The following is a 17,796-nucleotide window of genomic DNA, read 5'->3' as shown; positions in this document are numbered from 1 at the left end:
GTAAAGTATGTGTGCAGAATGGAATTTTCAAATCTGTGTACCTACTTTTCCCCTTTCCTCTGGCCATAGGTAATTTTGTCACGAGATACTCTTGGGTAAAGAGTGTTTCCTCTTCATCCAGTCAGACCAGTCCAGGTGAGTGGGTAATGCACCCCAACCAGCAGAGAGAGACAGAGACTAACTGGTTCACTGACGTCTCCTGTACATGCATCCCTGACTGCCCTCAGCCAGCCAGTGTTCTCTGTCTCCAGCAGATGGTACAGGTGTGCATCCTGTGCTGTGAACTGAGGCCTGGTTAGGCTGAATAGGAAAATTCTCAAGGGCAGCTCCTGAGATGAAAGACCAGCTCTCCCTCCCTCAGTTAAGCAATGCCCTAGGATAGATTTAAAACGAACAATAGGAAGAAGTAAGGTAAGAGGTGACTCCCGAGGTGAAAGCTGAATGCTCCCTCCCTTGATTCAGCAGTGCCTGGGCCAGGGGACTTCCAGACTTCTGGTTGGGGGGGGTCTCTGTCCTATTTGCCCCCCCCCCCACAACTGTCTGGCTATTCTTCCTGCTCTCCTGATTGAGACTTAATGAGCATAAAGTTCTTAAAAAAAAAAAAAAAAAAAAGCAAGCTTGGAAGCCCTTTGGTTAAAAAAAAAATGAAGTAAATAACATTTTATTGTTGTAAAATATTAGATTTAGTTTGTCCACAAGTTAGTTTGTTATAGGTGATACTGTCAGGCTGAGGGCAGCCCAGACGTATAGAAGGGTGACAGTCTCTGTCTCCATCTGTTGGTCAGGGTGCATAACCCACTCGTCTGGACTGACCTGACTGGCTTCAAGGAAACATAATTATCAGCTACGAACTCATTTCTCCTTCACCTTTGCTAAGAGTTCTACAAGGTTGTCCAATCTTTTTTTGCTTTGCTTACGGAGGATGTTTTTTGTATTGCTTTCCCTGCTTTTTTCCCCCCTTTCTAAACAATCTCCTTTTCTATTAATTCTGAGGAGTATGGGAATGGGAAACTTGGCTGTAGTCTGAGGGTGCAGAGGAATTGACCTCGGTAAATGGCCTGACTTAGTAATCACCCTTTAAATGTGGCTAAAATTCTGCGCAGCTTCCATTGTGCGCATGCTTTTAGTCACATTAATGGAGGTGCTCCTTTGGGGGGGGGGGAAATGGCACGTCCTTGGGATTTCCAAAAGTCTGTGCGGTATTTTGCCCCTGGTTGGCCACTTGTATAAAAAGGTGCAAAATATGCGGTCTCTCTTAGCGTCCGTACTTTGCATCTGCTCGTTTTCAAAGGGAAGCAAAGTGGCTTCTTTCCTGTTATGGACCAGCGACCAGTGCAGTGCACATGGGCTAAAATAGACTGCATACTTTGCACACAACACGAGCTATTGAAAATTGGCCCCAGAATGTCAGATATGAAGTACCATTGAGCAGGTTTGGGTCTACCTTCCCTGTGGTGTCTTCTCTGAGAGCCGCAGACTGGGATGTGTTCTTGTAAGGGGCACCCAGATCTGCGAGAGATTGGAAGCGGAACAGAGAGACTGTAGATAAAGAGTATTCCTTTTTAAGAAAAGCCTCGGCAAGAGCTATAGAGCAGCACTGCTTTTACTAACGAGGTGAAACGTAGCTTGTAAGCAACCAGCACCTCGATTCACACAAACAGGAAGCAAACAAGTACACACAGAGCAGTACAGAAGCTCAAAACAGTTCAGTGCTAGCTAACTAAATACAGTTCAGCACCGAGACATGAAATGTGCTCTCAACAAGGTAAATCGTGGAACAATCTGATTCATCAAAAAGTTTTTGTACAGGACTAGCATTAGAACCACATTTTAACTAGAAATGCAAAAGAGATCTGATTTTGGGGCCTAGAATACCATGAAAATGTTTCTCCTGTGTTTGTTATCCATGATAACATAAGAAAATAGACTATTCTTATGTACCATAGGAGCTTGAGATTTTGTAAATGGAGTCTGTTTTAAAACTGGATATATATTTTATTCTGGACGTACTGCAGTAGTGGGATCGGCTTCCATTCTAGTACACAAATGCCCTTCCACGCAGAGCACCACACTGGTGTCTTCTGCAGGAATGCCACAATATAACAAGCTAAGGTCTAGATTTATCATTTTGCTATAAATTTCGCATGGGTATTTTACAAGGTTCTCTTATTAGGCAACTATTTATACCACTGTAGGAAGGTCAACTAGTAACTCGAGGTGAGGTTTTGGTGGTGGTCTAGGGTTTGGGGGTCAGTTTGACATGCACAGTCAGAGGTACGAATAGCACAGGACACATCAGTGAAGATTTGATGTGATTCGGAGTAAGGAAAGGGACACGAAGATGAGATTTGTACATTGTACTCTTGCCCTAGCTTGATGCACACTCTGCTTAGGTGCTATCAAGCTAGGGCGAGATACATTGAACCTCCCGCTACAAACGATTTATTTATCTATCTATGTGATTTTTGTATTTATTTATTGGCATTCCACTTTTTACCATAAATGGTCTCAAAGCGGATTGCAGTGAATGTAAAGTAGGTAACAATGTTAGATCAGCAAACAATATTGATTGAGCATTTATATATTTTAAAGACAGATTCATAGTCGGGTTCTTTTGTTGTTGCTGTAGGAATAGGAATACTTTTGTGGTAACTGGGTTGATGGACAGGAAGTCTCGGTTGGGAATGGTTGGTTAAAAAGCCATGATTGAGCTTTCTTCCTGAAGGTGAGCTAGATGGGGTTCCAAGCATGTCCCAGATCTTTGGTGCGTAACAGCTAAAGGCCTGAAGTCTGGCAGAGGCCAGAGGCGGGGTGGAAAGTAGACCCAAAAAACAGCAAGGTAGGCGATCCTACAAAGCCGTGAGGATGGGCATCTATTTCTTTGATGTTTCATCACGGGGTGGAAAATAGAGCCAGATGGGAAGATCTGAGTTCTCCTGGGGGCATAAGGGGGTAACTAGGGTAAGATATCGCTGAACAGTTTTACCCAGCGTGAATTGATCAAGGTTAATATATATAATATTTCTAGCAGGAGTCTCACATGTGGCTTCTGCAGCATAAGCAGTTTGCTTCCAGAAGATGGCAGCCAAGTTCTTCATGTGCTGTAGTGGTTGATTTTTACTTAAGGTGAATCACACAGTTTTGGAGAAATTCATTCTAGTAAAGATGTGCGAATGCTTTCCAAAGCCATTCATTTTTGATTCTGTGAACCCACAGAATTGCTGCAGATTCCTAAAAGTGGATTCACAAACTTTTTTTCAAAACCCAAATCTGTATGTGTGGGGCAAAATGGGCTTTGGGCCGTTTAGGAAGTCTGAAGGGGGGGGGGGAGGGGGTTTCTTTGAATTGGTAGGTTGCTGTTTGGATTTTGGAGGCGCTGCTTCCTGCATTTTCCGATCTGCTTTGGCTTCTCGCACTGGATTTCCCCAGTGGATCTGGCGGAAATCTGAAATTTCCTTCAACCTTGAACCAGGCGGAAATCGTCCTAGTTAGGTTTCAGCCCTGACGTGTTTGCCTGTCCGTGTTTGAACCACACCGTAACCGTAACGCGTGAGTTGGCCAATGGCCCGGGACTTTCTGTGCTGAAATGAAACGCTCTGGGGAAAGCAGGACAGAAAGGGCCACTTTCTGCAGTATGGAAAACCCAACAGTAGGTACCTCAAAATCTAAAACAATGAAAGTTTCTGGGATGTCATTCTTTTGTCCTGCGTCGGTCTCTTCTGCATTTCAGTTTTGGTTTCTGTCCTTGTGGTGGTGGTGTTGTCTGCAAGAGTGGAGGAATTGATGCGTGCTGGACATCTGCAGAGGGCAGTGATAAGGGAAAGTGAGATAAATAACAGCCAGCAGGGTCTGCGATAACACGGGATTTATTGTTACTTATTTATGATACGAATATTATTTTTGCCTGTGATGCCTCGTTGTGCTTGTTATGATTTAATGCGCACTGAGCGAAGACACCCCTCTTTGTATCAACTCAGTTTTAAAAATACATCATCCGGTGAGGAATTTAAGATTCAAGGGTCAATGCACTTGTATCACGCCTAAAAGAGGGCAACTCATTGGCGTAGATTACCTGGCGATACGCCTGCTTGAATAGGAATGTTTTCAAAGATCATCTGACTGTCTTGATGCAGTCGCTTAGCCTTAATTCCACTGGAAGAGACTTTCAGAGAATGAGGGCTGCTACAGAAAAGGCAGATTCTCTGGTAGCTGTAAGACAAGCAGCGCTCACGGACGGAGCATCAATCATGCCACGCTGGGATGACCTTAACTGGCGGGAGGGTTGGTACAGTTTAAGGAGGGCATTAGCCCATGTAATAAGATTTAAAAAAAAAAATCAGCTTAAGATGCATCCTTTCAAGCAGGCTTTTTATTAACTTATAATGTCACTGAATAAAAACTCCAAGATCAGATATGAGAAAATATGCAAAACATTTTGAGAAATGTTTAACTACAAGTTTTCCTCAGGAGCATTTATTCTTCAAAGGAGAAAAGTTGAGCCATTCAGGTATTTATAGCACAAATACCCACCATCAGGGTGAACTCATTTAGTTAATTTTGTTTTATAAATTGTTTTGTATTACATTCCACTTTTATAAATTTTATGCATATGATATTGTTTGATAATTTATTTGTACTTATTTTGTTACTTTTATATTTTATGTATATTTCCATGTTAACTGCCTAAATATCTGTACATTTTTTAAGGAAATTAAATTGTGATTTTGATGATTATTGTTTTTAGTAATGTATACCACTTGGGTGGTATTGTTGAAAAGTAGGATATCAAATAAAATAAACATGAACACAATAAAGCAGACTGGGTGAACCATATATAAGTCAAATAAATAAAGGAGTCTTCCTCCATTGATGACCACCTTGTTATCTTCGAGTCCAGGCGACTGGGATGAGATCTTTTACATGTGCTGATTGCTGCTTTCAGAGGATAGTAGTTCATTCCCTTATCAGTCCTGCGATCCTTTCTGAAGCAATTTGGAAAATTTCTGTTACAAATCCCATGCAGTTCAAAAGTGTTTATGTAGCAGCCACTTTAGAGTTTTCTGCATTAACGTTTTGCTTATGTACTGGCAGATAAAGTATGCAGAGATCCAGCAAATATTGACTATCTCTTGGCTATCTGGTAATCCTTGTTCTCTTTTGTAATTCCAGCATACCAATGATTTTGCCCTTTACACCGAGGCAATAAAGTTTTTTAACCACCCAGAAAGCATGGTCAGAATTGCAGTCCGAACTATAACCTTAAATGTCTACAAAGGTAAGCCTTAGACTGCTCACTTTTCTGTTTCTAAGCAGAGCTACAAAGTTCCCCTCTAGTAGAATAAGCTTTGTAGGAATCAGTCCAAGGTATTGCGTTAATAGTTGATCACCTTTGTTTCCTGTGCTTGAGTTAGTTTATAAAGCTATTGCAGAATAAGCTCTGTGGAGGAATACTAAACTCTGTGCATTGTTTTGATTTGTGCATATTTAAAAATGAGCAAAATTTTAGTTACGGGTTGTTTTAATATTATGGGTATGATATGCAAAGCAACTGGATAAAACTTTAAATCTGTAATTGCTTGATTTATATTATATGACAACATGCATCTCTAAATACCTCATAATTATGTGATAACTTTTGTAAAGCTAATTCCTGCATGAGAATAAAGGTCTGATAACTGATTACACTCTCATTATTAAAGTTTATATAATTTTTCCTTCATGAAGTCATACATCTATTATGAGACATTGTGGTAGATTCAACTTTATTTGCACAAACATTTCTTTTTTTTTTAAATGTGGAAATTTACAATGGACTGACCCATGATTTAAACAAATGTGTGATATAAGCTAAACAAAAATTATCACGCAGTTATGAGGTCTTTATAGATGTATGTTGTCATATAATATAATTCAAGCAATCACAGGTTTCAAGTTATATTCGGTTGATTTGCATATCATATCCATTTAGGAATTTAACCTAAGATTCATTTGATATCTCTATTTGAGTATTTTAATATTAGATATTTGGAAAAAAAAGACCATAACTATTACATTGTTAATAGCAAAGACTAGAAAAATGAACTTGTGTGACATGAAAGATGTAGAAGAAGCATAATTAGACATTATGATTGTCTTGGCTTTTAAAGAACATCTTCTTTTCTCCAAGGACAAATAGGCTGCATTGTCCTCACTCGTGGGTGATGTCATTGGATGGAGCCTGGGTCGGAACTGCTAATCTACAGCTATATAACTCTTTAGCATGGTCTACTGAGCATATGTCACAGTGTTCACACAGGCCTCTCCCAAGTATTTTTTTCTCCATGGAGCCCAACAGTCCACTTTAGTAGATCTTTGGTTTTTTTCTCTCTGAGGAAAAATTGCCTCAGAAAAATTGGAGTCCAATTGTGGATCTGAAGACTTCTCTGATGAGGAGTCGTCAACATTTTTATTTATTTTATTTATTTATTTATTTATAGGTTCTTATATACCGTGGTACGTATAATCATACATCACCTCGGTTCACAGTGAAACAATAAATAGCAACAGGCTTTACATATAACAGGTTAAACAGTAGAACATTAAACAGTTACAGGCTTTACACACATCTCTCCCCCTCAAACCTCTCTCCTCTACAGGAAAGGAGACATTATCCACTGAACAACTTATCCTTTGCCGAGTTTAAGGAAATAGCAGGGGCCACTCCATTTCATTTGGAAAAGGAGGCTGAGCTCAAGGCACAAATGTTGGACATCCTCCAGTACATGAATCTCTGCAAGGATATCGTGGCAGTGCCCCTCGATGATATTCTTAGAATGATACAGATGAAAATATGAGTCACCCACTCGACATCTCCAGTTAATCGGAAGGCAGACACTATGTATCATATATAAAAGATTCTGGGATTTGAAAAATAACTGCCTCACTAGTCTGTTGTAGAATTTGCTGTAAAACAAAATGCCAGGAGGTCAAGAAGCCATTTCTTGGTGCCTCTGGGGCATGACTTCCATATCTTTGACATGTTTGGGAGGAAGATTTACCAGAATGATATGTTCTTTTCTTACATGGTGTCCTACCAGCTCTTCATGAGCCAGTATGCTCAAGACATTATTCAGAAGATAAAGGTCCTGTCAGGTTTTGTCCTTCAAAAGGACAAGCTGAAGTCTGTGATGGACAAGGGTTCAAAAATGTGGGAAACATTTGGTCAGCTCAACCTATGATGTTTTTGAGTCAGGAAGGAGTGCTTTCATAGACTCTCATGCCTATAAGCCTCAGATCTCCATTCAAATGTGTAGGACAAGCATACTGACATGCCCTGCAAGAGAGAAAATCTCTTGGGAATAAAGCCAAAAATTTGTGGATGAAATTAAAGACTGCTTTATCTTACCTTTGACCCTCTCTGCAGCCACATCTGGGCCACCCTCCACATTGACAAGGTGGTTTATGGTTAGGGCACCAAAGAAACACTTCTGTCCTTTGGAGAGGCATTTTCCTCCACATTTGAGTTTCTAGTAACAACAGGGTCCTTGCTAATGTTTCAGACAGCAGAGGTCTCTCAAGTCATAAGCAGCTTCCAGGTCAAAACTTGGGATGGGAGTTTGACTGGATCCATAAAAACAGAGCCAGTGGTCTTATATCAGTTTTGTAGAACCTACCTGTGAGGCTAAAGTTTTCTGTAAATCATTGGCCCAGAATGACCTCAGATAGCTGAGTTCTCAGTGTAATTTGGAACAGATACAAATTTTGCATGTTGGAAACCCTGCTAGTCTGTCTTTCAGCATCAGGTGCTCTCCTTTCTCTTAGAAGCCACAGGAAAGAGACCATAGATTTTATTCCAAGTATTTCCTGATCCCCAAAAAGATGGGAGGACTAATCCCATCGTAGTCCTAGGTTCATGATATTTTCCTTAGGCATCTTCAATTCCCTTTGTACAAGAAAGAGATTGGCTGTGTCCCCTGCATTGTAAGGATGCTTACACCCTCATAAGGATATATCTAGGACACAGGAAATCTCTCAGATTCATAATAGGGAAACATTACCCCTTCAGCCTAGCTTCAACCTCATGTTCATTCACAAAATGTCTAGCTGTAATGGCTACACAGTTTTGCAAATTGTAAGCTCATGTGTTTCCTTATCTGAACGGTTGGTTGATCAAGAGCAGATCTCAAGGAGGTTCCATAGAATCAATAAGAAAAACCATCTGGGGGTTGGAGTTGCTAAGGTTTGTGATAAACTGACCAAAATCCCCCCAGAGTCTCTCATCTCAATTGAAATTCATGTAAGCTCTTCTAGACATGACTGGTGGGAAAAAAAGCTTTCCTTTCACAGAAAAGGATCACCAGCTTTTGTCCATTCTGGAAGAAAGAAACAAAGTCAGCAGACATCAGCCAAGTGGCCTATTTTGTTTAAATAAATAAACAGGAAGGAATAGGATTATACCTTCTGCGTTGGAAATCTGACATAATTTGGAACTGGGCCGTTTCTCAGGAAATGGCTGTAAGAGCCACGTATCTAGCAGGCAAGGACTACACCCTAGTAGACAAACTGAATCAAGTCCTAGAGCTCCATGAGTGGTACCTGAACAACAAATCAGAAATTTCACAATTGGGGAACAACTCTGTTTGTCTCTTCTGAACAGGAAGATCCACCATTTCTTTTTGAAGAGAGTGTTGTGAGACAAACTAGTCTCCGAAGCCTTCTGTACCCATATTCTCCAGCTCCTTTGGTAACAAAGAACTTGCTAAAACTCAGAAGGGGCTGGAGGACTGTGATTGTAATAGCTCATTACTGGCCGAGGTGGATTTTGTTCTCACTCCTATGGGAGTTGTCCATTAGTAAAGCAGTTTGTTTGGGGAATTCCCCAACTCTCATCACTGTAGAATCAGAAAATAATACTTAAGCCCAGTATCAGGTCTCTAGCCTTCACAGCCTGGATGTTGAGAGGGTAGTGTTAAGTAGTCTGGACCTGTCGGTGGATGTGTCTCTTATGCTTCTGGCTTCCAGGAAAACTTCCACCAGACAGTCATATGGTTTTAAATGGAGGAGGTTTGCCTTACAGAGTGAGGGGAAATGCCTTAGGTCCTTTCTCCTGTTCCACACAAAAACTGCTTGAATAGTTTCTATGTTTTTAAAAGATCTGATATGAAGACTTGGTGCAGTTAATGGCTTACCATCACCAAGCAGGAATTAAGCCGTCTCTGTGCCACCTTTAGCTGTCTGATTCATGTGAGGCTTGCTTTTGTTAAAGCCTCCCATCAAGCCACCTGCTGTGTCATGGGGTCTCAGCGTGCTACTAGCCCAGCTGATGAAAACGCCATTCGAGTCATGAGCCTGGAAGATCATATTTTCGGTGGCAGCCACTTCAGCAATCAGTGTCTGTGAGCTTCAGGCTCACAGCTAATAGAGTGATTCTACACTCACATCCTAAGGTCCTGCCTAAGACAGTGCCAGATTTCTACCTTAAATCAATTGTCCTCCCAATATCCTTTCCCAAGTCACCATGTCCACAAAGGTGAACAAGCCTTAACAGCGTCTGGTTGTAAAAGAGCCATAGCCACTCATCTGGGACAAACTGAAGCCCTTAGAAAGTCCATGCAGCTTTTTCTTTCTTTTGATCCCAAGAAACCTGGAATTTCTCTAGCCAAACGCCCATTGTCCAACTGGATTGCGGATTGCATCTCTTTCTTTTCTGCCCGGGCAGGTCTGACTCTGGAAGGGCACGTCAAGGCTCATATTGTCAGAGCCATGGCAGCGTTTGTAGCCCACCTGCGATCAGCCTCCATGGAAGAGGTCTGCAGAGCTGCGACGCGGAGGTCTGTCCACACGTTCACATTGCATTATTGGTTGGAATGGGACTTCCTTTGTGACAGTAGACTTGGTCAGTCTGTCCTGCAAGGTCTATTTGAAGTTTAGAATCTAACTCCATCTCGCCAGGGCCCGTTTATTATTATTATTATTATTATTATTTTCAGGTTGCCTTCTTAAAAAAAAAAAGACAAAATTAATGAAATGGTAGCCCATTGACAAGTTGTATTTCCCCCCTTTTATTTATTTATTTTTTGTTAAATATAACTTGTAGTTAGGGATTGCCATGTGTGAGGACAGTGTATCCTCCTTTTCCACAGAGAGCGCAGAGTTGCTTACTTGTCACATGCGTTCTCTGAGGACAGCAGGAAATTCAGTCCCCGTATAACCCACCTGCCTCCCCTAGGAGTTGGATCTTTTCTTTTAATAGCCAAATACCAAAGTGGGAGACGCCCACGGGCACACTGAGCGTGCTGAAGAGCTTCAGGGATGTAGATTATCGACTCTGACCCAGGCTCTGACTGATGACATCACCCAAGTGGGAGGGCTTGCTGTAAATGGAGAACTCCTGTTACAGGCAAGCAACTCTCCTTTACCTCCTGAGATGGTTTAGTACAACGGTTCCTCTAAGAAATGTACGTCCTGTCCCCAAAAGAATTCTTCCACAGCATTTTTCTATCGGAGACAAATTTTGCCATAAAGAACATTATTTTGTGGTAAACAAATTTGTTGACTTCTGGTCCATTGGTTATAAAGAAGGATCTTTATATTAAACTGTACAAATTTTTTTTTTTTTTTTTGGTATGGTCATATATTTGCTGGAATTGTATGGATGTTCAGAGTTTAGCAAAATAGAGATTGCAATATGGTTATTCCATTACATAATTTGTAGATTGGTTTACTGCATCATAAATCTTGGTATGTGTTTTGACATCTTGATTATGTTAGTACTCAGCTGGCACTCAAAAGGTCTATGTGAAAATATATAAATGTAAAAGTAGGGTGTTAATTTTACCCTCGTGTTTCAGAGCCCAGAAACTAGTATCTAACTTACCAAGCGTATAATCACTTCCCTAGAGGATATCTGTCTTGTAATAGGTTTGCTCGCGTTAAAATCACTTTCTTACAGGATGCAAGAGGGTATTCGTAGAAAGGTCAATGTACAATGTATGCTCTTGGCACACCAAATCGTCATCTGTGTATGTTAACATTTTCAGCTTGCCTTGTAAAGCAGCTTGATTGATTGGTATGCGCTTGGTACCAACAAATCAAATTCTTGACTCAATATGTGCCACGTTTTCGACAGGCAAGAAATCAGGCTGTGGTATATTAATAAATATCTGTACATAAATCATTTTCTGTAGCAGGTTACTGTAAATGAACCTTGTTGCCTGGGGGGGGGGGATTTGTTACAATCTATTGAGGTGTTTCTTTCATTATCTTTGATATCGGTATCTTTACAAGAATAGTTAGAAAGTAGTAGAGCCGAGATTAAGCATGCTAAAAAGGTTGACATTTATAGTGGTGCAGGAGCCGAGAGAAGCAAATGTGGAAGTAAAGGAGTTGACAGCAGCTTTACTGGAACTGTCTTAGCGGGCTGGGCTTATCCCGTTGCTGTGATTTACGCACCTTTTGCTGCCGCATCCCTGTTGCAGATAAATGTTGAGGATTTCTAAAAATCCCCCTTCCACCAGCTCTGGCAGTGTCCCTTTCAACATAAATTGTGCTTTTTTTTTCCCCTTTTACTACAAGTTACTTAATTCTGTCTAGCCGATACCAATGCATAGGCATGTAGATAAACTGGCCACAAAATAAGTAGTTTCATTTTTTTGGTTTATTTGAACAAATGAAAAAGTACATATTTTTCACTTTACAATAAAATGGCTGTTTTTTGTTTTTCTAGTAGATGTTGGCATCTTTTGTCTTTAAATTTGAGATATAATCATCTGTAAGTCACTTTCCAAAGCAATGACATATATGTTCCCCATATGTAAAGTCAGCAGAGATCGGTAAGAACAGTAAAAGTGGTTTGTCTCACTATAATTGCATTTCCTGGTCTTCCGATGAGTTTGGTTTTCAGGCTAGCTAAAATCTGTAGATCCGCTCATGTCTTGGTGCAGATGTCCCATTCATGTTCATCACGATCATCCTGAAGCACAGAGCTGCTGTAGGTGCATTTTTTTTTTTTAAAAACTGCCCAGGAGTTGCAAAAGGCAGTGGACCATGGAGATAGTTTACTTTGCTTTTTTTACGAGCATCAGGCTCTCAGGGGAATTCTAATGAGAAGATGATCTAAGGCTGCTTTTCGTGCCACTTGAAAATGCTTCAGCACGAAATACAAAATACTTTTTAATTAAAACAATCAAAAGCCTGTGGTTCCTCTGCATGTTTGGGGCTGGGCAGGGCAGCTGCTAAACTTCCTGAGGCCTGTAAGCCCTGCTGCCTCTGTCAGAGCATTTGTATTGTATGGGAGCAGATAACTGCTAAGGGCCAGCAGGCGGCCAACGTAAGCCTTGAGCTCCAAAATCACAGAGGACATAAACTTCTTAAAACGCCTTGAGCATTGTAAAGAAGAAACATAGTCAAGGTGAAAGATTGGGGTTAAGAAAAACATAACCGTGAAAAGAATGTGGTTTACTTCTCAGTATTGGGTCACTCATTTTATTGTATGTCCATGCAGCCTGCAGGGCTTCAGTTATGCATCCACATTTTTTTAAGTATTTTTACTTTTGGGAGTCAAAATAAGGTAAGATACAACCTTTTTTTTTTTTTTTTTTTTGAAAGAAAAAATTCCATTTTCAAAAGTGTAAATTATTTTTAAATGTTTTTTTTTTATTATCTTTTTTTTTTTTTTTTTTTTTTAACAGATATTTGAAATGAACTTAACTAAAGGCCTGTGAGCATGTAGGACTTAGCTCAGATATTTCCTGTGAAGCTAGTTAACTCTTTTGAAGGGTGTCTTACCATCCCAGTTCCTATTCATATTAACTGTTGTCTTTTTTTTTTTTACCCTTCCTTCAATGGTGATTCCTGTGTGCCTTAATGCAGTGTCATGTAAGTTTATTAACCTCTTCAGCTTTGCCTTATTCATTTGTTGGTTTTGAAGAATAATAAAAAAAAAAGGTCCTGAATGGTAAAATACCATTTTTGTTCTTATAAGTTTAGGGCTTCTAGAAATGTTTTTAAAAAATGTATTAAAGTGCAGGATAATGCATTTTAATGTTTTCATGCGAGGGTGCGTGCTGTGAACATAGTTTTGTAGACTGGGCTGATTTACCAGGGTTTTTTGACATGGCCAACCAGAGTCAAAACGAAAGACTCTGCCCCACCCACATCGGTATAAAGCTAACACATGGCATTATGGAGCCTCAAATGAGAAAAGAGCTTTTAAAGACTTTTTTTCCCCCCTCTTACATGAGACTTTTCATAAACCTGGAGGACGTTAGTTCCCTCTTCACGGGCTCCCTAACATCCTTCTGAGATTACAAGAGGCATTACATGCTCTTAAAAGATCTACGCTGGCTTCCAATAGAGAAGAGAGCAATTTGTAAATTGATGGTTATTATGCATAAATTGCTTTATGGGGAACATCCTGTGTGTCTGCTCGTGTCCTGAAGTGGGATACTCCACAGCGAGCATTACGATCTGCAGGTTCGTGTCAGCTCGCTGTCCCTGTTAACCAAGATGATAGACTACGGCAGAGTAGAATGAGATCCTTTTTGCAGGGCCTAGCATTTGGAATGGCCTTCCAGTTGAGATCCGGCAGGAGAAGAGCATAAAAATAATTCAGGAAATTTGTAAAAAGTTGTTTTTTTTTTTTTTGTTTTTTTTTATAGATTCTTTAATGTAAATGTTTTGTTTTTATATATGGAAGTTTTAATTTGTATATGTTGAATTGTGTATGTTTGTATTTGTAACCCACAATGGACAACATAGTTGGATTTGGCGGGAAATAAAAAAAAACGTTAATAACAACTAAATAGAAACCCCTCTGAGCTGAGGTTTTGTAGGATGTGAGGCCAGTGGTAGTGCAGGGAAAATGCATTCTTGTTGCATTTGGGGGACGCAGTAGTACACCTTGGGTGAAAAAAGACATTTATTGGCCAATAGTTATTGCTTTAGTGTTGAACATAATTATAGTTTTGTTTTGTTTTTTGAATGGGGAGAAATAATTTTTATTGTTTTACTTTTTTCTCAAGTGGACAACCAGCCCATGTTGCACTACATTCGCGATAAGACTGCAGTTCCCTACTTCTCCAATCTTGTTTGGTTTATCGGAAGCCATGTAATAGAACTGGATGACTGCGTACAGACTGATGAAGAGTAAGCTGTCTAGAATTGTTGATTTATTTGTTGCCTCTTCGTGGAAGAAATGAAAACCAGCGGCAGTGGCTTCTAGCTGTGTGCTCAAATGCGAGATGGGGAGAAAGAGTCAAGAGAGGAGGCAATAAGCATGGCTAGGTTTCCATTTCCTGCAGTGAGGAAGATTTCCGTCACCGTGCGTTCTCGTGTTAGCGCTGCCTCAGGATGATTGCTGATTGCTGACCCACTAAGGATATAAAGATTTTTTAGTGATTATAATTGACTGTTTACAAATAAGCACTTGCCTTGTATGCTGTTACCTTAAGTGAGCAGTAAACGTGATTCATTGACGTTGTCAATGACAGGATTACTGCTTCTTAATTGGACGGCATTAAAAATGTACAGCTCTTTAGAGCTCCATATGTATCTTCTGGAATACTAATTGAAACTTTGATAGTTGCAGTTGAATGATTGGTGCTGTAGCTTAATCCATATTATAAAGCCAATACATTTAAGTGAACCTAATTGGGCTCAATTAATAGCCTGCGTTAAAGAGTGGGAGATGACCGAGTTAACAGCCTTTCAGCTTGTGTCTGCGATTGGTGATGTGACATTGTTGCCTTCCTTTACCAGCCTGTAGCCAAAGGAGCAGTTTCAGAAGCTGATGAATGCTATTCTAGTCATTCTGCTGATTTAAAGTATATTTAGATAGATGCCGCACAAAACCTTTGGTGCTGCAGTTTGTCAGGCCAGCTTCTTGAATTTTAATGTAAAGGAAGGATATGGTATTTTCTATAGTCTTAAAAACTAATTGGTGCGGTAATGAAAATTGATTTTAAATCCATTCACTCCTCAAAGCCAAAATGCTTTAAAAAAAATATAATATTCAAAATGTGCCTTTCTTTATACTGCCGGTTTGTTTCTGTAATTTAATAACTATCCCTCCGCCACCCCCAATGCAGGACTGAAGTGCGCATAGCACTAGGTAACGCATGGAAAAGAGAAAACGTTTGAGTTGCTCCACAGAAAAGTTGCTGTTGTGTTGACTTAGAATTTTGCTACGTGCGGGTATTTCTATATTTGCAAAAGAAACTCCACCCATCAGGATAGCACAACTGTGGAATCTGACAGGTGGAGTTTTCCAGAGGTTCAGTTGTCTTCTAGTCCTCCTCCTTGCCATGTGTGGGTTAGCATACTTGTCTTGTTCTCTCTCTCTCTCTGTGTCAGACACCGAAATCGAGGAAAACTAAGCGACTTAGTAGCAGAGCATCTCGATCATCTGCATTACCTTAATGATATTCTCATCATTAATTGCGAATTCTTAAATGATGTGCTGACTGACCACCTGCTTAACCGACTGTTCCTGCCCCTGTATGTGTATTCCCTGGTGAATCAGGATCAGGTAAGCAGGAAGAAGAGATTCCCAGACCATTAAGAAAGTATAATTGTATAGTCTGGTGATAACATTATCTAATTATCTCAAAACAACCCTCTGACTAAGATGTGAAAACTATCATTTCCTTTTAATTTTCCTTACTCTCTTCCTTCGATACTAGATCAATTATTCATACATACTAGATAGTTTCACTCGATAAATAATGCATGTATATGAATACCACCTTTGTAACCAATCATTGTTTGTTTGTTGAGTAATAATTATGAATGCCACTTTGTATACTGTTGTGATCTATACATGGAATGATGGGGTATATAAAATGTCTAAATATTTGAACATATTGAAATAATGCCAATGCATAATAAAGTTACAGAAATATGTATTTCTTGATGAAATGGATTTAAATCATGTAGAAGTGCTGGGTAGAAAAAATTGAATATAGAAATCTGGACTCGGAGATAGAAAAGATACCATTAATTTTGTGTCACCTTCACAACCAAGGTTGTAGTCAATGAAATTGATACATGTATGTCAGTCAAGGTAATATGAATATGCAAAGACTAGGAAGCAAAATATGAGATAAAAAGAACAGAGGAGTCCTGAAAGTAGAAAAGGAAGATCTGGTGGTTGCTTGTTCCAAAAGTTAAAGCCCCACAGACTCTAAAAACGTTCTTCACACAAGTAGCCATTCATGATTGGAGCTGCTTTTTCTGCAGGCACAGATGTTGTTTAAATGCCTTTTGACACTATTTGTGTCTCTGATTTTTCTTGTATAAATCTAATGTAAAAGTGTTTGTTTTCCTGTTGTTCTTCTGGTTAATGGGAATTCCTTTTGGTTTGCTTTCTAAGTTCATTATTTGTTTTGGCGTTTTTTAGACAGTAGATCGTCCTAGAATAAGTCCCCAAGTGTCTCTTTATCTTCTTTCACAGGTATGTATTTAATGAGTGATCCTTAATTTTTATTATTATTATTATTATTATTGTTGTTATTAACACAGTAGTTTCAATGTCACATGTCCTTTTTCGATTGAGGACATGTGACATTGAAACTGTACAATCGAGAGTTCATCTAAAGGTATTTAATGGGAGACTTTCATCACGATTGGATGATCCATTGTTGTTCTCCTTGGTTGCCTCTGGCCAACGTTACATCTGTTAAGTCTGACTAGCCATTTGTGGGGCTTACTGGTTTGTACTCATCTGCCTTCATGTCACTTTCCTTATAACACAGCATATTTGCTTTTCAGACCGTTGCTTTTCTTCAATCTAATGACAATATTTTGTGTGTATGTGTGTGTGTGCTAGATCTGGTTATGAGTGACGCCACTCTTTTAATAGACCAGGTAAGACTTGCTTCTAATATCTGAAGGGCTTGAGGTTTCCCTGGGATTGTGCCAGCACAATGTGAAGCCTTCTCTGTGATTGGTTTTGGCTTTCAGTATTGTGTTGACCTTCCTTTCTCAACATTGACTATTTTCCTAGTCTCTAATTTTGTTTACTGTCTTGATAAATGTCTTATGGATGTGCGCCTCATCTCCTCTCTTGCCTTTCAGAAGGCTTCCACAGGCATACATGACGAGCACCTTTTGATCTACAAGTTTAATCCCCTTTCCCACATTTGGGTGTGACAAACCCTGTTTAGTAGGCTTACTAACTCTTTAAATCATCATTATTTTGGCTTAAAGCAGAGCTGCAAAATTGAATTCTAAGCTACCAGAGATGCTTCAGTTCATTAGAATTTGTAGTCTGTGGTCCCCAAATTTCTGTCCTCAGTAATCACCAACAGATCTTTTTCAGAATAACCAAACTATGCAAATTGAATGTAGTTCCTAAACTATAAATGTATGCATATCATGAATATTCTTTTAGGATATCCTGAAAACCAGCACCAAAGATGGAAACGATTATTTTATAGAAAGTCTAGAACTTGAAATCCAGAATGCTTAAAATAGGAATTAGAAATATATCGGATATAACTTCAAACATCTCTGATGGTATGGATGTAACTGCCATCTCTGTTAATACAGATCTAAAAAAAAAGGTGCAGGTTTGGTGACCTGTGTTTGGTTATCCAGAAACTGATCACTGATATTGCAAAGTGTATTTAAAATACCTTTATCGTGAAAGAGCAACATAGCCTGTAAGGAGCAGACAGTAAATGTTTCCAATATATCCTTTTTCTCTTTCTGGCACGTTGTTGTTCTCTTATCTTTGAAAAAATTTATTCTCAAGGAGAAGGTAGTCCCTCAAAATCACTGATATTTTTTCCATTATTCATGATAATTTATTAACCCTTA

At 39.5% G+C, this 17,796-nt stretch overlaps 1 protein-coding gene across 14 annotated transcripts in view; it reads left to right on the top strand.

Moving 5' to 3' along the window:
* CLEC16A (C-type lectin domain containing 16A) overlaps positions 1-17,796 on the top strand; it is a 231,073-nt gene that overhangs the window by 38,510 nt on the left and 174,767 nt on the right. For all 14 annotated transcript variants that reach the window (XM_029576845.1, XM_029576846.1, XM_029576842.1 and 11 more), the window contains 5 exons: positions 5,170-5,275; positions 12,850-12,855; positions 14,001-14,124; positions 15,331-15,505; positions 16,376-16,429. In XM_029576845.1, coding sequence (XP_029432705.1) covers positions 5,170-5,275; positions 12,850-12,855; positions 14,001-14,124; positions 15,331-15,505; positions 16,376-16,429 — 465 coding nt within the window. The remainder of the gene's footprint in view (positions 1-5,169; positions 5,276-12,849; positions 12,856-14,000; positions 14,125-15,330; positions 15,506-16,375; positions 16,430-17,796) is intronic.

The sequence above is a fragment of the Rhinatrema bivittatum genome, chromosome 14 (assembly GCF_901001135.1).
Source record: "Rhinatrema bivittatum chromosome 14, aRhiBiv1.1, whole genome shotgun sequence".
Taxonomy (NCBI): Eukaryota; Metazoa; Chordata; class Amphibia; order Gymnophiona; family Rhinatrematidae; genus Rhinatrema; species Rhinatrema bivittatum.
The sequence above is the reverse complement of the archived record's forward strand: the minus strand, read 5'-3'. Positions and strand labels throughout refer to the sequence as shown.